This window comes from Dermochelys coriacea, chromosome 11, assembly GCF_009764565.3.
Source record: "Dermochelys coriacea isolate rDerCor1 chromosome 11, rDerCor1.pri.v4, whole genome shotgun sequence".
Lineage (NCBI taxonomy): Eukaryota > Metazoa > Chordata > Testudines > Dermochelyidae > Dermochelys > Dermochelys coriacea.
Window position 1 is genome coordinate 69,635,636 of NC_050078.2, and position 20,113 is coordinate 69,655,748.

Here is a 20,113-nt window from a genome sequence, read left to right on the forward strand (position 1 = left end):
CACAAATTGTCTGTCTGAAAACAATGGCCCAGCTTTGCAAAAGTGACAAATGATTTGGGGTGTCCTCCGTGTGTGTGTGTGTGTGTGTGTGACAGGCAGGAAAGGTTGAGCACTCCTCCACTGAAAAGGGAGGCACGCAGAGTCTAGAGGCAGTTCAGCCTGTGATTTGAGGAAATGTTTTGATTCTGTGTCTCCGCACTCCACCATTCAAAAGCAGTTTGTCAAATATAAATAGTTTCCGGTGTAATGATGGCAAATCTGTTAAAGTACTTGGCTTGACTGGCTGTTGTTCACCCTCTCCGCAAATGACCATGGCAAGAGAAGCTGTGGCGGCATCTCCATGAATTTATGCTTCCTCCAAAATTCCCCTGAGATTGTGTTTCTGGTCCCTCTCTCAAGAGGTGACAGCACTTTGGGATGGTCATGTTAGTTTCATTTCCTCCTCAATTTACAGTTCCTTCTAATTATAAACAGTCATGAGGTGAAGGAAATGAAAAGCAAATCTATAATTTCTTAATGCATTAGCTAAGGCTACCTCTGAAGAACAGTGAACAACATAGCAGTGGGATTAAAGCCACATTTTACAGGAGAAATGGTGCTGATGCCTTGAACTTCTGTCTGAGTGGAATAATATTGCAACTAAAATGCTGGATCTTTAAAATATTTGAGTCAACTTCCCCATATAACATTTCTTCTAAGATTGATCTCTCAGCTCACTTGTACAAGTTCTTATTAAGTTATCGAGTCCATATCTTTCAGGATAAATAGATTAAGACAGTGGTTATGTTGTATTTTTTTTTGTAAGTCGCGTTGACTTGGCTGGTTATTTCAGAATAAAAGCCCTCTCACAAAATAATTGCACACGTCAGCTTAGCTTGATTAAAAAAGACCTACTGTGTTTCCATTCCTGGGGAAAGCAGCTGATACCCATTAGAGTTATTTATCTATTTTGGGAACTACTGATGTGCCTTTCAAGGCAGATCTGGAAAGCTGTGTCCTTCCCCTTTTGGGCTGTGTTGGATGTAGGTTTTACATAAAGTATAGCTCTGTGCTTTAAGTGTAGGAAATCGGCTAAATTGTGGAAGAAAGTTAAATGAGCGTTCCTACCATGGTCCTGCGAGTAACCGTTATTAGCAGAAACATTTTGCTAGCTATGTCAGAGAGATGCAAGACATAATGGAACCATAAACCATACCTACCTTAATGCAGAATAGTTTCCCTGACTCCCTGTCCTGAAACATGTATCAGCCCTTCATGACAAGGATGCAATACTGCAAGAAACTGAGTTATGTGATAAATACGTTGGTAGTGTATCATGCCTTCCATCTGCTCCAGTCTTGTGAACATAAAGGGCCCTTCTACTTATAAGAATCGATCTCTCTCTTCAGTAGCGATTGGAGACAGAGAAGTCATGATTTTCAGCCTCACAAAGCTGCAAAGTCTAATTTTTGGCCTTCCTAATCTTGGGCATCAGTTTGGAGACTTTTAGGGTCTGAATCTCCTCCCATTGCAGCCAGTGTTAAAACTCCCATTGACTTAAATGGGACCAGGTTAGGCCATGAATGAGAATCTTGAGCCTGCAGAGCCACTCCGTCTGTCAAGTGCTGAGCAGTCATTTCAACGTTTTGTTTCCCCGTTGAGCAGAGATGTGTCTGATCTGACCGGCTTTCCTGAAATGTTAGGGGGACGTGTGAAAACCCTGCACCCCGCAGTCCATGCTGGTAAGTGGTTGCTGATGTCCTTCCATTTTGAAACGGAAATCAAGGTGGCTTGCTGGATGGCCCTTCAGGGGATTGGGTGAAAGAATTGGGGAATGAGGACCAATGAAGCTGCAGGTCACCCAGTTGTAACCCACACGCAATCAACGGGAGCTGCGTCTTTCGCTGGCTGTTAGAATGTGTGGCACACTGAGCAGCACCCTTTCGTCAGACTAGTTCCTTCCCTTCAGGATGCTGGAGGCTGAGGGGTCCCCTCTCATCACTCTAGCAACAAGGTAGGAGGCATTGCTCATTGAGTAGGAGACATGCCAGGAGGCTCATGTGCAGTGGCCACCCTCTCTGTTGATGATGGTTTACCACACTGAACTGCTCGGCATCCTGGGAGTAGCATGTATCTACAGGAAGAGTACTTCCACTTGGTTTCAGCTGCAAGCGGAGCTGCCCAGCTCTGAAAGTACTTGAGAATTGTGACATGAAGCGATATTACTGCAGTGCAGTGTGGCCTGCCTTGGGCTTCCCTTGCAAACCTGGCAGACTGAAATTTACACCTGTTCTAGCACGTGCAGCTCCACTGAATTTGGCCTGTAGATGAATTTAGTCTGCAGAATGGGGCCCCATGGCAGCTTTGGCTTTGGTGGGTGATTCCTGCATTTTGTAAGCTTCACAGGCTCCCTGTTCATTGAGGTGATTCAAGCTCTTACTTTTGGAAGAACTCCAGTTATTTGGCCAGTCCACCCAAGGAGCTGTCTAGTGCTTTATCTCCTGTTGCAGCACTTGAGATCCTTAGGGTTGGACCTATTTGCCATCTCATTTCCCACACTTAAGGGGACTGGAAAAATAGGGTCTCTTCAGGGGACGTTCAGCTCTGGATTCCTGTCCCCACTTACTGTACACCAGCCTGTCAGCTGTCTCATTCTGCTCCAGGCTCCACTTTGTTACCTCCTCATTTGTTTCATGGGGTTTATGTATTGTTGGGTGGCAAGTCACGGGTGGATTTTTTCCTCCTTACGTATGCACCAAAGCCTTCAGTGACCATTCCCATGTTTTAAGATAAGCAGCTGGCTGCTCATTAATTGCAGTTGTTTTGGGGCTTTGTGTTCAGCACTTGGAGTTCCCCCGAGATTTAGTGCTGGAAAATCTATTACAGTGAAATTTGAGCAACCAGAAAGCCAATACAATGGGATTTTTTGCTGCTGCTGCTGCTGCTGTTGTAATTTAAACATAATCAGAATGTGTTTTATGGGAATAAAATCTCAGAGAGAGCATGTACTCTGAAGAAAGATGCTGAGAAAGTTTTAATTATCCTTTGTTAAAAAACCTACTGTTTTTGTAATTAGGAATCTTGGCTCGGAATAGTCCAGAAGATGGAGCTGATATGGACAAACAGGGGTTCAGTCTTGTAAGGTAAATGTCTGAATATGCGGCCTGGCTAGATTCAGAAGGGAATAAAGTGTCCTCATTGCTCTGTATTTCAGTAAGCAATGATTTACCCTCACTATATCTAATTTTGATTAACTGACTTAAAAGATACAGGAATTTATCCTCAGCTGGTGTGATTTGCATGGCTCCGTCAAAGTCAAGATGGTAAGCCGTTGCATTCACTGTTTTGACTTGCATAGATACAGGTATTAGCAGCCACAAAGTCACCAGGTGAGAGTGTGGCTCTTCACAAAGACTGTGGAAAGACGCAGTGATGGGTAGTAAAGGTGATTAGAAATATGGTGAGGCCCAAATTAATGGGACATGGCAAAATAGGACTGTCTGGAAGATGAAAGGCTTATGAAGGCCATATTGAAAATGGTTAGCTCAGGGTAATTAATCACTGGGACAGTTTAGCAAGTGGATTCTCACTCACTGGAAATTTTTAAATCAAGAATGGAGGTTGTCCTAAAAAAGATGCTGTAGTTCAAGCAGAGCTGGAACTAGGAATTAATACAGGGAAGTCCTGTTGGCTGGGTTGTGCAAGAGGTCAGACTAGATGATTACAATAGTCCCTCCTGGCCTTAGAATGCATGAATCGATGAATTTTAGCAATCTCCACTTCCTTAGGAGAGGCACAGATCTGAGTTTGGGATTTTGTGCTGATCTCATGTCAGAAATAAGGACATGAGGAAAGAACAGTGACTGTACAGTGGAAACAGCTATGCTCAACTTGACTACCCTACTTCTTGACAACTAACCCAAGGTTTTCCCTGCTCAATTTCCAGCGTTGTGGTTTGTAACCTGTACCCCTTTGTGAAGACAGTGTCTTCCCCAAATGTCACTGTACAGGAGGCGGTTGAAAACATAGACATCGGTAAGTCCATGGGAAACTCTGAGAACAAAACTTTCACTGAGGGCTGACGTGATAGCTATGGGAAATGTGATAGCTGATGGAAGGCACTGATCTCTGGTCCGTTAGAGACCTCTGTCCCTCTTCCTGGGAGACTTCATGCATCCATAGAATCATATCATAGAATATTGGGGTTGGAAGGGACCTCAGGAGGTCATCTAGTCCAACCCCCTGCTCAAAGCAGGACCAATCCCCAATTTTTGCCCCAGATCCCTAAATGGCCCCCTCAAGGATTGAACTCACAACCCTGGGTTTAGCAGGCCAATGCTCAAACCACTGAGCTATTTCTCCCCCCCCCCATAAAGGTCTGCAGTGGTGATAATAATATTGTCGCTCTCTGAGCCTTTCTTTGATTGATCTATACTACAGTGTTAAGGCAATTCGCTCAGGTGGTCACGACCACTTGGCAAAACATTATGGCAATTTCCAGTCGAGGAAGGGTGGGTGTTGATCAGGCTGGGGTGGCAGGGTGAAATGGGGGTGCTCTTCAGGAATAGAATAATGAAAGTTACAGTAACACGGATTCATTCTAACTGGTGAGCGCACTGCTTAGCTGGTGGAATAGTGAAGCCTGACTTACAGAAGCACCATGTGTATATGCAGGGGTTTTGTTCAGAAGTGGCAGGTTGGGCAGACTCTTTTGCAGTGTGGAGAGCAGATTAAGTGTCTTCCTGTAGCACATGGCAGTGCAATGAGAAATAGAAGCTTTGGGAAAGAAAAGCTAAGCAATTAAAAGTACCAGGTGATCACCATTGTAAGGAGCAGTTACAAATGCAGGGGCTTGTCTTTGTGCACAGTTTACTCCCTCATGAAATTGGGTAGGATCCTTGATTTGGTGCCATGTAGGGAGGGTTTGCAAATGTGGATTTCTCTCTGATACATAGCTTTGCTCCTCATGTTAGTTACTAACCTAACAGGACAGCATCCTTGTTCAGCATCTCATGAAGAGAAAGGACATAATTCAAAACCTGTCTCTGGTGTCTGGTCACCAGTTCTCTTGCAAGGACCAGGCATCTTATGACAGGTTTCAGAGTAGCAGCCTTGTTAGTCTGTATTCGCAAAAAGAAAAGGAGTACTTGTGGCACCTTAGAGACTAACAAATTTATTAGAGCATAAGCTTTCGTGATGCATGCATCCGATGAAGTGAGCTGTAGCTCACGAAAGCTTATGCTCTAAGGTGCCACAAGTACTCCTTTTCTTCAGGCATCTTATGTGATTAAAGGTGTTTTAATAGCTGTGTGCAATTGGGTTTAAGAGGGAAAGGTGATCTCAGAGCTTACATACAGGACCATTAGTATTTGCAAAGGGCTTTGAGATCCTCAGATGGCAGGCACCATAGAATATTAGTAGAGAAGGGAACTGTGATACCTTAGCTCTAGGTCAGAGGGCATCAACCTTAGACTAAGATGTGAGGTTCCAGGTATTTTGGATACAGAAGAGCAGTGTTACACACTTCTGGGTTTCTTTTTTGAAGGCGGAGTAGCCCTGCTACGTGCTGCTGCAAAGAACCATGCTCGTGTGACGGTCGTGTGTGACCCTACAGATTATGCCTCTGTGGCTGAAGAGATGAAGGCATCTAGTAGTAAAGACACCTCCTTGGAAACCAGACGTCAGCTGGCACTGAAGGTCTGGCCCTTTCTTTAGAAAAAAAAATTGTGCTCCCTTTGGAGAGCGTGTCCTAGAAACCAAACAGTCTTGCCTGTTTTGTCCTCAGGCTTTCACTCACACTGCTCAGTATGATGGAGCTATCTCCGATTACTTCAGGAAAGAGTACAGCAAGGGGGTATCCCAGCTTCCTCTACGTTATGGCATGAACCCCCACCAGACCCCCGCACAGCTCTACACGCTGGGGCCTAAGCTTCCTCTGACTGGTAAGACACAGAAGGATTGGCTGAGCTACAGCAGCAGACTTCACCCTGTGGCCCTCCAGGGTGACAGTTGGGAAAATGCGTATTTGATTCTGCATTGGGAATGCCTCCCTGAGCCATGCTCTGTGATTTTAAAAGGGAAGTGTTTGGATCAGCTCTTCTGCTACCAAGAGGGGGCGCCACCTCCCAGCATGCCCTCTGCAGCCCCAGGTCAAATTGTGGTGTGGTATGAGCCTAGAGCAGGGGTGGCCAACCTGAGCCTCAGAATTTACCAATGTACATTGCCAAAGAGCCACAGTGATACGTCAGCAGCCTCCTATCTGCTCCCTCCCCCCGCCCCCATTCCCACCGACAGCACCACTGATCAGCGCATCCCCCCTCCCTCCCCGCACCGCCCGAGCAGCTGTTTTGTGGCATGCAGGAGGCTCTGGAGGGGAGGTGGAGGATCAAGGACATGGCAGGCTCAGGGGAGGGGGCGGGAAGGTGAAGTGGGGGCAGGGCCTGTGGCAGAGCCGGGGTTGAGCAGTGAGCACCTCCCGACACCTTAGAAAGTTGGCCCCTGTAGCTCCAGCCCTGGAGTCGGTGCCTATACAAGGAGCCGTATATTAACTTCTGAAGAGCCGCAAGGGGCTCCGGAGACACAGGTTGGCCATCCCTGGGCTAGAGCAGAAGGAGGCAAACTCTGGCCTGCGGGCCACACCGCAGGACCTTTCCCTCTGGCCCCCGAGCTCCTGCCAGGGAGCGGGCTCGGGACAGGCTTGCAGAGGAGCCGTCCCAACTCTCTGGCAGTGTGGTGAGTGGGGCGGAGTCTAGCCTCTGGCCCCTCCCCTGCCTCCCTCCCTCGCAGTCACAGTTTCCCCCAGCACCTGGGCAGCGGGGCTGCAGCTCCTGCCGGGCACACCCCTGGGCTAGAGTGTGCTGTGCAGCTGTTGTCCCTTGGTCAGTAGCTCCCCCAGTGGCTGCTTGCTGTATTGCGGGGGGAGTAGGCAGAACATTGTTCTGGCTGCTTGCTCCCCTGCAAGGCTATGGGAAACCCAGGGAGACTAAGATTGGTGCTTGATTGGTCTTGCCTGATGCTAGGGCAATATATGTATTTATTTCCCTATGATCAGGCAGAACAAGTCAAGTCGTGCCTAACTTGTTCTCTAGGATTTTTTGTCCCTAATTTTTTTGTTTTTACTTTTCTAACTGATTCCTAAAGGGTTTCTGTTTTACGCTTTTCCACCTAGTTTCCTGCAGCAGTTTTCTTTCCCTATCCCCATGATAGTGGAACATACATAACGCAATTAGGAACAAAAGAAATCCTAGCAATTGTCTAGGCCCGTTACTCGGTGGAGATGGTAAAATTGTTGTTAATTTTGCAGCAAAGGCAAAAGCGTTTGATCAATATTTGTTTGCTTTTTCTGAAAAGAAGCAGGATGATGAGCTGGTATCCTATGAGGTAGATGAAGTATTTTCCAGCCTTGCACCTCAGTTCTAAAAAGATTTCTTTCCATTACAGTAGCCGGCTTGTTTTGTGGCATGATGTTTGCCTGGAAGATTGAAGTGCCTTGCAGTTGCTTAGTTCAAATGCCACATAGCAAAGATCTCTAGTAAAGAGTTGGTTGTTGAGTAGGAAGCACTTTAACGAATGAACAGAGTGAGAGACAGTAGCTGTCATGAGGAAAATCAGTGTCTACAGTCTGTTCAAGATTTACTGTAATTTCATATTAAAGGGTAGATCCTTAACTGGTGTAAATATATGCAGTGCCATTTAAGTCAGTGTATAAGGGCTGAGTTGCAACAGCTTATTTTGTCCAAACTTATTACTAAAACCCAGGAAGGAAAACCTTTTTACTATTTCTTAAAATGTTCTCCTTCCTCTTCTCCTTATTTAGCATCCTTTTGGACATCTGTGGCTCCAAAATTTCACCATTTCACTTGTTTTTCTAGCTGATCCTTTAATATAGACAGGGCTTCTGTTTCATGCTTCTCCAAATAGTTTTCTGCTGGTTTCCCTTTCCTTATCCCCATGATACCAGAATGACCCTCAGATGTAGTGGGGATAGCTCCTTTTTTTGGTCTCCTCATGATAGTGTTTGCAGTGTCGCTGTTTGGAAGTTCTGGCTTTCATGCCTCACGTGTAGGCAGTATGCTATTAAGAAATGGTCTTAATGATTCACATTTCCTTGTAGTTTTAATTCAAGAACCTCGTAAGAGACTCACACAGGAATTGGAAGCTGATTTACTCTCAAATCTACATTGCATGTCAGCAGAACCATATTGGTTTCAGGTGTCCTAGTCTTCTTCAGGAGCACAAGAACAATTTTTTTCCCCATCAGCCTTCCCTGCCCCATCCAGACACACAAATGCAGGTGGTTCTCTGTATTGATAGCTTTGAGTGTGCTAGATGCCATGATAGTATTAAAATATGGTGGGATTATTTCACATTTGGGATGCCTTGAGAGATTGTGCTCTTCTTCTGGTTTAGCATTTCTGATTAAAGGTCCGGATTAAGTGCTTTGCTGAAAAGCATTTACTTAACTTTATCCCTGTGTGTAGTTCCACTGAAGTCAATTGGACAGCGCATGTGTTTAAAGTTAGGCATGTGGTTAAGTATCTTGCTGAATCAGGGCCATATCCACTTAGTTAAAAAAAAAAAAAAACCAAAACAAAAACAAACCCTTGGGTTTCTGAGAAGACCCACCATAGAGGAAGCAGAAATGTACATATTTAAATAAAGTATTCCTATGTTCTTTAACTACTTATATTCCAATGTTCTCTTTAGAGGTTAGGGCTCCACACTGCTAGAATATATATAGACAGGAAGAGACAATCTTTGCCCAAAGTAGACATGGGAGACTAATGGGTGGTAGAAGAAAGTGCTATTATTCCTATTTTACAGGTGGGGAACTGAGGCACAGGGATACTCGGTGTCTAAATGCCTGAAGATCCCATTGGAATGGGAGTTTGAAATCAGTGGGAGTTGGATGCTGAGGATCAGGGCCTAAGCGGCTTGTTCAAAGTCACATAGGCAGCCTGTGGCAGAGACAGAAACTGAATCCGGTTTTCCCAAGTCACAGTGCAGTGAGTAAACTGCAGGACTGTCCTTCCTCTGTGGGTGTCCTGTAGAATCGTGGCCTTATGTTTGGGTTCTGCTCTATGCACTCCGTGCTATACAATATCCAAAGCAACTGGGCAGAAAACAGATCATTCTTTCCCTATGTGCTTGGTGTGTTTAAAAGAAAACAGTTTGTATAATTTTGGTTCTAAACAGTAGCAGTTTAAATTTAAAATAACTTGTACTTGGCGTTCAGGCTCCTTGGAGAGAGGGGCCTTCGCCCTTTAATATGTATTTATGATCTGTGTGCAGTTCTCAATGGATCCCCTGGGTTCATCAACCTGTGCGACGCTCTGAATGCCTGGCAGTTGGTGAAAGAACTCAAGCAGGCTTTAGGTATTCCCGCAGCAGCCTCGTTCAAACACGTCAGTCCTGCAGGTAGAGTGGGATCTTATTGATATTCGTCTTATGGAAGAAATAGAGGCACTCTGTGTGACGTTACACTCTATATGATTTTACAAATATATGCTAATGAGTGTGAATATAATGTAACTGGAATATGCTTCATGCGAAAGGTCTCTTGTAAGGTATCATTACAAAGCTTATAATCTACTGTGTGGTCATCCTATTTGTATAAATGTATCACTCTTGTAACTGAAACTAGAAATATGAAATACAACTCTGAGGTCCTAATGTAGTTATGCAAAGTGTGGGCCATTAATGGTGGTTTGGAATCTTAATGGCTCCCCTTAACCAGGACAATTGACTGTAGATGACTGTTTTACTTGTAAGTCTTCCTGTATATGTGTGGGCTGGCAGGTGGCTAATGAAGTCTTACAGTGACATGAGATCATGTCACCTGAACTGGAATCCATCTTTAACCTGGTGCTTTTCCATTGAGAAGGAGGGGTGGGAACCCAGAGGGACAAAGGATTCCCGTCTTATGCAAAAGATATGTAAGTGGGTGAAACAGAACAAAGGGGGCAGCCATCATGAGAAAGCCCCTAGCTACTACCTGAGCTGGAACAAGGGCTGTACTAGGGGAAAGGATTGTGCCCAGACTAGGAAGGCGTCCAGTCTGTGAAAGAAACTTACTGAAATATCTCTGAGGGTGAGATTTTATCTGTATTCAGTTTTATTACTGTACTAGACTTAGACTTGCTTGTTTTATTTTATTTTGCTTGGTAATTCACTTTGTTCTGTCTGTTATTACTTGGAACCACTCTAAATCCTACTTTCCGTATTTAATAAAATCACTTTTTACTTATTAATTAACCCAGAGTATGTATTAATACCCTGGGGGTCAAACAGCTGTTTCTATCTCTCTATCAGTGTTATAGAGGGCGAACAATTTAGGAGTTTACCCTGTATAAGCTTTATATAGAGGAAAAACTGATTTATTTGGGGTTTGGACCCCATTGGGAGTTGGACATCTGAGTGTTAAAGGCAGGAACACTTCTTAAGTTACTTTCAGCTAAGTCTGCAGCTTTGGGGCTTGTGGTTGAGACCATGAGTCTGTGTTGAAGCAGACTGACATGTCTGGCCCAGCAAGGCAGGATGCTGGAGTCGCAAGCTGGCAGGGAAAGCAGGGGTAGAAGTAGTCTTGGCACATCAGGTGGCAGTCCCAAGGGGGTTTCTGTGATCCAACCCGTCACACTCTGTTCTTTGAATGCCATTGCAATATCTGTCCTCTCGCCTCTTAAAATGCCCTGGCAGCTTTGCTGATATGAAGGAGTTGGTCCAGAATATGGTTCTCATTTTCTTCTTTCACTGTCTTTGCTCATTTTATCCACCAGGTGCTGCTGTTGGACTGCCACTGACGGTGGAAGAAGCTCAGGCCTGCATGGTGCATGATTTACACGCAACCTTGACACCTTTGGCAACTGCGTATGCACGAGCAAGAGGTGGGATGGCAAGTAAAAAAACTAATCTGTGCAAAGAACTGAGAAGACCAATAGTACTTGCTCCTGAGCAAGGTGCCATGTGGTTCACAGGTTCTTCTTTTTGCAAGTTTATGGTGACATTTAGAAAATCCGGGTAGATCTTATTTTTTTGGTTCTTCTCCAGAAGAGTCTAAATAACTCTGATTAAAATGCACAATCCATTCTCTTCTCGAGGGACCTAGATTCAAATCAGGACTGGCTCTCAGTCAAAGTGAGTTTAGCTAATTCAACCAACTCTTGCTTGTTTTCACTTAAGAAATCTCTTTCCTGCTTTTGTTGGCGGAATCTGAACAACCAGAGAACTGGATTGGAAGCTCTCAGCCCTCAATTGTGGGTGGGGTACTGTTGAATAGTACATAAAGAAAACTTTTCTCCCAGCCGTTTGTTTTATATTTGAGTTTAAAGTATTGACGGGGAAAAAAGGAAGGCTAAAAATCCTTTTGCCCCTTCTCAGTGGCTCAGATTTCACTCTTAATATATATTTTGATGTCATTCTGCCCATTCTCTTGTTGTCCATCACGTTCCAGGAAAAGCAGGGTAGATAAAACCTCAGTTTCAAAAGGAAATAATTGGCACACACCCAGTCTTCTTCCCCCCCCCCGCCCAATTTGTAGGTCACCTTTGATGGTCATTGTTCATGTAAAAGCACTACTACACAATTGGCATTCTCTGTCACGAGAGGCAAGTGATTAGAATAACTAGGTTGTTGCAGGGTAACACTGAAGAGCATTGACCAGGCTGAACGGGAAACCTCCACAGTGTCGTCTGATGCGATTTGTCTCTGGTTTTAAATGAGCACCAGTTCATTAAATATAAAATACAAAATCGCTGTTGTGTACGTTTCTGACTCTGGTTTTGCTTAGAAAAGTCAGTGTTATATAAGACATTCATTACAGAAGCTTCGAAAGTGAGAAGGTGGAGGAGGAAAATAGGAACCTACAGAAATATTTTTTTAGGATGGGTTTTGCGGCAGGGAGACTGCCTTAGATTTGTTTTCCTTCTTGTGATTCTTAAGTGTCCCTTTCTTCTGCTTTGTGATGAAATTAGCAAACTGAGGAAAGAAACTGAGTCATGAATGGTTTGGTGGGGCACAGGGTGTGTGGGTTTGCGTGTGTGCTGCAGATGAATCACTTTTTAAATATTATTTTACAGGTGCTGATCGGATGTCTTCATTTGGTGACTTCATCGCTCTCTCTGATATCTGTGATGTCCCGACTGCTAAAATCATTTCCAGAGAGGTTAGTGTAAAAACCGCAAGTTATTTTGCAAAGGTGAAGAGCTCTTGGTGAACTCATTGGTTGTAATGACAATTCCATTCGTACATTTTTTTATTGTCCATTTTTGTTTCTGTCCATTTTACTCATTTGTATTTATTGGTCCATTCTGATAATTTAATATCCAGGGTGCAGAATTTAAATCAGTCTTGATTTTTTTTCCAGCTGTGGCTCATGTGTAATCAGTGGCGGCAAATGTGAAAACTGAATAATCAAACCACTAACTTCCAAAGTAGATCCTAACCTTCATTGGCCGCTTAAGCAAGTCTCTAAACCTCCTGATTGTACTTTAGTAATAGGTGATTCAACAGCTCTGGCGGAACACTAGGGAATTCCTAGTAGTCCCTACAGCTGCCTGCCTGCTTCTTTCTGGGGGAAAAGAAATGCATTTGTAGATTGCTGCCTACCAATAGACTGAGCCTACGACCCTATAGTACTCCTAATTCTGCTACGTAACTGAGCGTATCACACAAGTCACTAGAACAGATGACAACCGTGAATGCAAAACTAAACCAGACAATGTTAATACTTAACCAAACAGTGTTAGTGTTTGTTCTAGGCTGAGCGTGGTATCGCTGAGGGTTATTTAAGAAGGGAAGAAAGCAGAGTGGGAATGAAGAGGAAATGTATCACTTTATGGCCCTAAAATAAACCATCTCTGTCAGTTTTTAATGCTGTTTGGGACAATGTGGTTCCATTCCATCACTATTTGTGTCCTCAAAGTGTCCGAGAGTTTCTTTGTCTGTCTCTGACCAGTCAGAGCCTGGGTCCGAAAGGTGCTGCTCCATATATACATATGTGTGTGTATGTGTGTTGCAGGTGTCTGATGGAATAGTGGCCCCAGGCTATGAGGAGGAAGCTCTCAAAATCCTCTCCAGAAAGAAAAACGGGAGTTACTGTATCCTCCAGGTGGGTATGCTACATGTTTCATAGTATTTGTGGTCTCAGTGTAGACTTCTCAGCCCACCCACAGCTCCATTTTCATTATAAGCTTCTTTTTCTGTGGCCTTCTCTCCATGCCACTTGGAAATATTTTTCTACAAATCAGAGTTTACAGCGCTAGAACTACACACAGATAATGCCTGATCCAAAGCCCATTGAAGAGCATGTGAACGTTCCCATTGAGCTAATTGGGTTTTGATTCAGTTTGGGATTTGATTTCTAAAGGATCTAGAATTTCACAGACTGGCGTGTCCATGAAGATCTACTAAAGGCTTCTATTAAAAACAGGACATTTTTCATAATGTCTTCATTGATTTTTGTAATGATATGCACATTAGCAACAGTACTTTACAGAAATAAAACTTCTGGACTGCTCTCCACTTTGCTCCAATCTCCCTATCGTCTATGAAATTCTCCAGCTTTGTCATTAATCTTATAATTGAGCAATTTGGAGCAATTTGTTACGTCAGCGCATACAGCCTTTTAAAACAACAAAACAGCTTCTGTATGATCTGAGGATCAATCTGTGGGTACAGCCAAAGACAACAGCAAGCCGTTTAAAAAACAAAACAAAAAAACCCCCATGTGATGAAGAATAATCACATTGCAGGCACAGTTTAGACTCTGCAGTAATGTATGATTCCATATTACGTTAATAGCAGTACTTGTCAAATATTTAACATGACGCTGCCAGATAATTCAAATTACCATCCCCATGCCCCCTGCTCACATGTGCTGAGAAGCGTACACGTGACTTTAAATTGTAGATTCCCTAGGAGATTTTATACTAGTGTCAAAGTATCCATGTCACTCCTATCCCAGTCCCTTTCCTAGAGGCTGACACACACAGGGAAGCTAAAAGCTTAAGTAGCACCACATAAGTAGCAACACACAAATTCCAACTTTAGATGAGAGAAGGATTCAAGTGTTACTGCCAGAGGAGCTTGAGAAGGTGGCTCAGGTGCTTCAGGAAAGCAGGAAAGAAATTACAGGCAGCCCTGAAGGCTGATTCCTCCCGTTGTCAGTTGTGCAAGGTTGCGGTAGTAACTAGTAAATCTTCAATGCTTGAGAGACTCAATTGCTGCTTGTCACCAAATTCCCTATAAAGGGACCTTATGCTTGGCGTTTGACTTATTGTTAGAGTGAAGAGACAACATGCATTCCCCAAGTCCTGCTTCTGCTCCACACTCCAACTATGCACCCTGTAGAAGTGGGGGAAATCTGCAAAGATGGTTGCCCTCTTCCACTGCCACCTGGGAGGGGGCAGTTCTGGGCAGGGAGGGTTCTTTATGTGTGTGGATCTTTGTGGGCCACAGTCTGGCCCTATGTGTCTAAACATCCAGTGTGCACATTCTTATCACCTATCTTCTCCCTTAAAGTGACACTTTATGTTTTGGGGCTGATAAGTTGGTGCTCCAGTTTGCTGGTACTACCTCTGTTTTGGATCCCATCCCCTTTCGTTTCATCTCTTTTGGATTATGTAAAAGATTTACAATGTTTTTTAAGGTAAACTATTGTTGGAAGTCGGATTCGAAAAGGTCATTGCTGGAAGTTGGGTTGGAAGGGTTCAAAGAGCGTGCAGCACTACTTTCTATTTGTCTGCTTTTAGATGGAGCTTGATTACGAGCCAGATGAAAACGAGATTCGAACCCTCTTTGGGTTGCATCTCACACAGAAGAGGAACAACGGCGTTATTGACCAGTCACTGTTCAAGAACATTGTTAGCAAAAACAAAAATGTAAGTGTAAGAGAATTTGAGCAGGGGGTTGGACTAGATGACCTCTTGAGGTCCCTTCCAACCCTGATATTATATCATTCTAGTGAGAAACGAGAGGACTGTTTGAGTGAACTGGTGGGCTCCAATCAGAAAAAGAAGTGAGATCCTATCGTAGGAGACCCTAAAACATTCAGGCAGACTTGTCTTTTCAGCAAAATGATGCACTGGGCCAAATCTCCTCATGCAAGTAGAGCCATTGCCTTCGTTTTAGCTACTTGCCTGAGTAAGATGAGCTGGATCTAGCTCTTTATTGCTGATTATCAAGATTATAAATAGGAAGTTCCTCTTTTAATTTCCACAGAAATACAGTAAGAAACTATTGTGGTCTCATTCTGAGTCACTGTTTAATAGTCTCATTTGTTTGCATTGTGTTGTATAAACTCCTAGATCTCTCTGTTTCATACACAGATGGTTTACACATCACCAGTGGGCAGTTAGTTACATGTGTTTTACATTTGTCCTAATTTTTCACTGTGAAGTAGCAGACCTATATGAATGTAGAAATAGTCAAATACTTCAAGGGGAGCTGAGAAACGTGGTAAATGGGAAAACAGTTTAACAAATTAGTAGCAGAATGAGTGTAAAATATAATTGTCAATAGCATTTCAAGCTATAGCCTTGATCTGGCAAATATGTAAGCACAAGCTTAGCTTTGTACATGTGAGTAGTGAATTCAACTGGACTGTTCACCTGTGTAAAGTTAAGCAAGTGCACGAATGTTTTCAGGATTAGGGCCAGTGTTTGACTGTTAGTCACTTAGCCATTGAGACCTGAGTTTGGGGTTGGTTTGGGCCACAAGAACTGATGACATTAGTAGATAATCAGATTGTTGGTAATTTTTAGTCATTTTCCTCTGGTATTCTATAGCACATGCAGTGGTTTTTGGTTTGCAGATTTATAGCCCATTGCAGAACATTTTAAATCTCAGTTATATAAGGGATGCGTTCATTATTGCTTTCTGTTGTTTCAGCTGCCCGAGTCTGCTATCCAAAATTTGACCGTTGCCACCGTCGCTGTCAAGTACACTCAGTCCAATTCAGTTTGCTATGCTAAGAATGGGCAGGTAACCAAACCAGGCTGCTTAGGGGGAATATCCCATCTCAGCCAAACTGGCTGTGGTACTTTTTGTTAGGCACCAGGTGTAAAATCACTTAGTGTACTGGAAGCTGTCACAGGCAAGCTGGCTTAGACACTGTTACATGGAACAGTAGCTCAAGTTCGATAGCTCTCAAGTGGCTGCCTGTGAACGTGAAATCAGGGGATCTTTTTACAACAAGGGAATGGATGGTGATTTAGGGACTAAGGGATCCGACTTGTAAAGAATTAAAACTTGAATAATTTTGTTCATGTTGTTAAATGTTTGCAGGATCAGGGCCTGAATCATTTTTTTTCCTAAATCTTCTGTCCAGGTTTTTAAGAGGGATCTTTTTGCTGGTGGGCATTCATTTGATAAAGGCCTTTTCAGGCATTACCATGTGAGAGTGGGTATCACACCTGGTGTCTGACAGTGTTTAATTTAAAGGCAACCCGCAAAGGATATATTTTAATTGCCTTATTTTGCTGATTTGTGATGTATAAAGAAGGGCTTTTTGCAAACAGATGAGGTTTTTTTATTCTGTTTTGTCTTTTAACTTTGGAGTATCAGGAATGTCAAGTCTTCCTTGATTTTGATGGAAGACTTACCTTGGAGGGTGGCCTTTCATGTGTGTTGTCAAAAGTTACACCATAAATGAACAGATGGGGTGTGAATTTTTAACAGAAACATTTGCTCCCAGGTGTTCATTAGGCATTGTATTTAAATGTTACCAAAGAGTTTTAACAGACTGACTGACGTTTGTTTCCCCTCTCAATTGCTTGCTGTTGTGATGTCATAATTCAACTAACCCTGTGAGACATTTAAAAAAAAAAAAAAAAGCAGACTCTCTTTTTGATAGGAAGAGGAGCCTGAAAGTTGTCCGTCATCCCGTCCCCCCTCCAATATACATCATACAGGAGCAAAATCGGGCACAATCCCAATTTATTTCCTTTTTAGGTCACCTTTAAAGATACCTTGTTTAATCCATCCTCCGTATTATTCATCTGCATACACCAGATTGTCTTCGTCTAGAGTTAAAATGCACCCCTCGTTCTTCACTGTATTTTCTGGTGGCATGTGCTACATAGCTCTGACAAAAAGAACAGGCGTACTTGTGGCACCTTAGAGACTAACAAATTTATTTGAGCATAAGCTTTCGTGAGCTACAGCTCACTTCATCGGATGCATCGGATGAAGTGAGCTATAGCTCATGAAAGCTTATGCTCAAATAATGTGTTAGTCTCTAAGGTGCCACAAGTACTCCTTTTCTTTTTACACACACAGAGACACACAGAGGTTGTAAGTTACCATACAAACTATGAGAGGCTATTTAGTTAAGATGAGCTATTATCAGCAGGAGAAAAAAAACTTTTGTAGTGATAATCAAGATGGCCCATTTAGACAGTTGACAAGAAGGTATGAGGATACTTAAGGAAATATATTCAATATGTGTAATAACCCAGCCACTCCAAGTCCCTATTCAAACCCAAGTTAATGGTATCTAGTTTGCATATTAATTCAAGCTCAGCAGTTTCTCCTTGGAATCTGTTTTTGAAGTTTTTCTGTTGCAAAATTGCCACCCTTAAATCTTTTACTGAGTGGCCAGAGAGGTTGAAGTGTTCTCCTACCGGTTTTTGAATGTTACGATTCCTGATGTCCGATTTGTGTCCATTTATTCTTTTGTGTAGAGACTGTGTGGTTGGGCCAATGTACATGGCAGAGGGGCATTGCTGGCACATGATGGCATATATCACATTGGTAGATGTGCAGGTGAACGAGCGCCTGATGGCGTGGCTAATGTGATTAGGTACAGTGATGGTGTCACTTGAATAAATATGTGGACAGAGTTGGCAATCAGGCTTTGTTGCAAGGATAGGTTCCTGGGTTAGTGTTTTTGTTGTGTGGTGTGTGATTGCTAATGAGTATTTGCTTTAGTTTGGGGGGCGGTCTGTAAGCGAGGACTGGTCTGTCTCCTAAGTTGTGTGAGTGAGGGATCCTTTTGCAGGATAGATTGTAAATCTTTGATGATGCGCTGGAGAATTTTTAGTTGGGGGCTGAAGGTGACAGCTAGTGGCGTTCTGTTATTTTCTTTGTTGGGCCTGTCCTGTAATAGGTGACTTCTGGATACTCTTCTGGCTCTGTCAATATTTCACATTTGGGGACAATATATACCTTCAAGTCAGCGGCACTGCTATGGGTACCCGCATGGCCCCACAGTATGCTAACATTTTTATAGCTGACTTAGAAAAACGCTTCCTCAGCTCTCGTCCCCTAACACCCCTACTCTACTTGCGCTACATTGATGACATCTTCTTCATCTGGACCCATGGAAAAGAAGCCCTTGAGGAATTCCACCATGATTTCAACAATTTCCATCCCACCATCAACCTTAGCCTAGACCAATCCATACAAGCGGTCCATTTCCTGGACACTACTGTGCTAATAAGTGATGGTCACGAACACCACCCTATACTGGAAACCTACTGACTGCTATACTTACCTACATGCCTCCAGCTTCCATCCAGGACACACCACACGATCTGTTGTCTACAGCCAAGCTCTAAGATAGAACCGTATTTGCTCCAATCCCTCAGACAGAGACAAACACCTACAAGATCTCTCTCAAGCATTCCTAAAACTACCATACCCAACTGCTGAAGTTAAAAAACAGATTGACAGAGCCAGAAGAATACCCAGAAGTCACCTACTACAGGACAGGCCCAACAAAGAAAATAACAGAATGCCACTCGCTGTCACCTTCAGCCCCGAACAAAAACCTCTCCAGCGCATCAAATATTTACAGCCTATCCTGAAAAATGATCCCTCACTCTCACAGAACTTGGGAGACAGACCAGTCCTCGCTTATAGACAGCCCCCCAACCTGAAGCAAATACTCGCCAGCAACCATACAACAAAACCACTAACCCAGGAACCTATCCTTGCAACAAAGCCTGATGCCAACTGTGTCCACATATTTATTCAAGTGACACCATCACTGTACCTAATCACATTAGCCACGCCATCAGGCGCTCGTTCACCTGCACATCTACCAATGTGAAATATGCCATCATGTGCCAGCAATGCCCCTCTGCCATGTACATTGGCCCAACCACACAGTCTCTACGCAAAAGAATAAATGGACACAAATCGGACATCAGGAATCATAACATTCAAAAACCAGTAGGAGAACACTTCAACCTCTCTGGCCACTCAGTAAAAGATTTAAGGGTGGCAATTTTGCAACAGAAAAACTTCAAAAACAGATTCCAAGGAGAAACTGCTGAGCTTGAATTAATATGCAAACTAGATACCATTAACTTGGGTTTGAATAGGGGGACTGGGAATGGCTGGGTCATTACACATATTGAATCTATTTCCTTATATTAAGTATTCTCACACCTTCTTGTCAACTGTCTAAATGGGCCGTCTTGATTATCACTACAAAAGTTTTTTTTTCTCCTGCTGATAATAGCTCATCTTAACTAAATAGCCTCTCACAGTTTGTATGGTAACTTCCAACTTATCTGTGTGTCTGTCTCTCTCTCTCTCACTATATGTTCCATTCTATGCATCCGATGAAGTGGACTGTAGCCCACGAAAGCTTATGCTCTAATAAATTTGTTAGTCTCTAAGGTGCCACAAGTATCCTGTTTTTGAGGATACAGACTAACATGGCTGCTACGCTGATAGCTCTGACAAATCATATGGCTGGAAGGTTGTCATTTGCTCTCCCTGAGGCTTTTTAAATAAGTCTCCATCTACGAGAGCATTCATTCTGGTTGCCCCAGGACAAAGGTCTGATTAGCCTGAGTTCCTCTTCACCCTCTGCTCACTCAGTTCAGCAGCAGCCCCATCAACCCCGATGCCTTTTTAGTGATGATCTTAATGTGCTACTGCAGATGTTTCTGCAGTGGTTGGAGTAATGAATGTCCCATGTGTATGTAAAAAGGCCCTTGTGATGGGTGAGAAGTGGGCTAGAATTATGTCTGTATAAGCAGAATTCCAGCTGGTTCATTGCCCTAGGTTTGCTTGATAATTTGCTAATGCAGATTGATGGGGAAATCTCTTAGCCAAGCATACATGTTTCTCCTCTTGATTTTTATTGTACATTCTGCCTTTATTTTAATGGAGAGACCAAGATCTG

General features: G+C 43.4%; 1 protein-coding gene across 1 annotated transcript in view; it reads left to right on the forward strand.

Annotated features, from left to right (window-relative positions):
* The window catches only part of ATIC (5-aminoimidazole-4-carboxamide ribonucleotide formyltransferase/IMP cyclohydrolase), a 32,237-nt gene that overhangs the window by 2,881 nt on the left and 9,243 nt on the right, over positions 1-20,113 (forward strand). Inside the window, exons 3-13 of the mRNA XM_038422458.2 lie at positions 1,645-1,721; positions 3,056-3,122; positions 3,926-4,014; positions 5,525-5,676; positions 5,765-5,921; positions 9,271-9,396; positions 10,755-10,862; positions 12,054-12,139; positions 12,995-13,084; positions 14,727-14,855; positions 15,865-15,957. Of these exons, the coding sequence (XP_038278386.1) occupies positions 1,645-1,721; positions 3,056-3,122; positions 3,926-4,014; positions 5,525-5,676; positions 5,765-5,921; positions 9,271-9,396; positions 10,755-10,862; positions 12,054-12,139; positions 12,995-13,084; positions 14,727-14,855; positions 15,865-15,957 (1,174 nt within the window). The remainder of the gene's footprint in view (positions 1-1,644; positions 1,722-3,055; positions 3,123-3,925; positions 4,015-5,524; positions 5,677-5,764; positions 5,922-9,270; positions 9,397-10,754; positions 10,863-12,053; positions 12,140-12,994; positions 13,085-14,726; positions 14,856-15,864; positions 15,958-20,113) is intronic.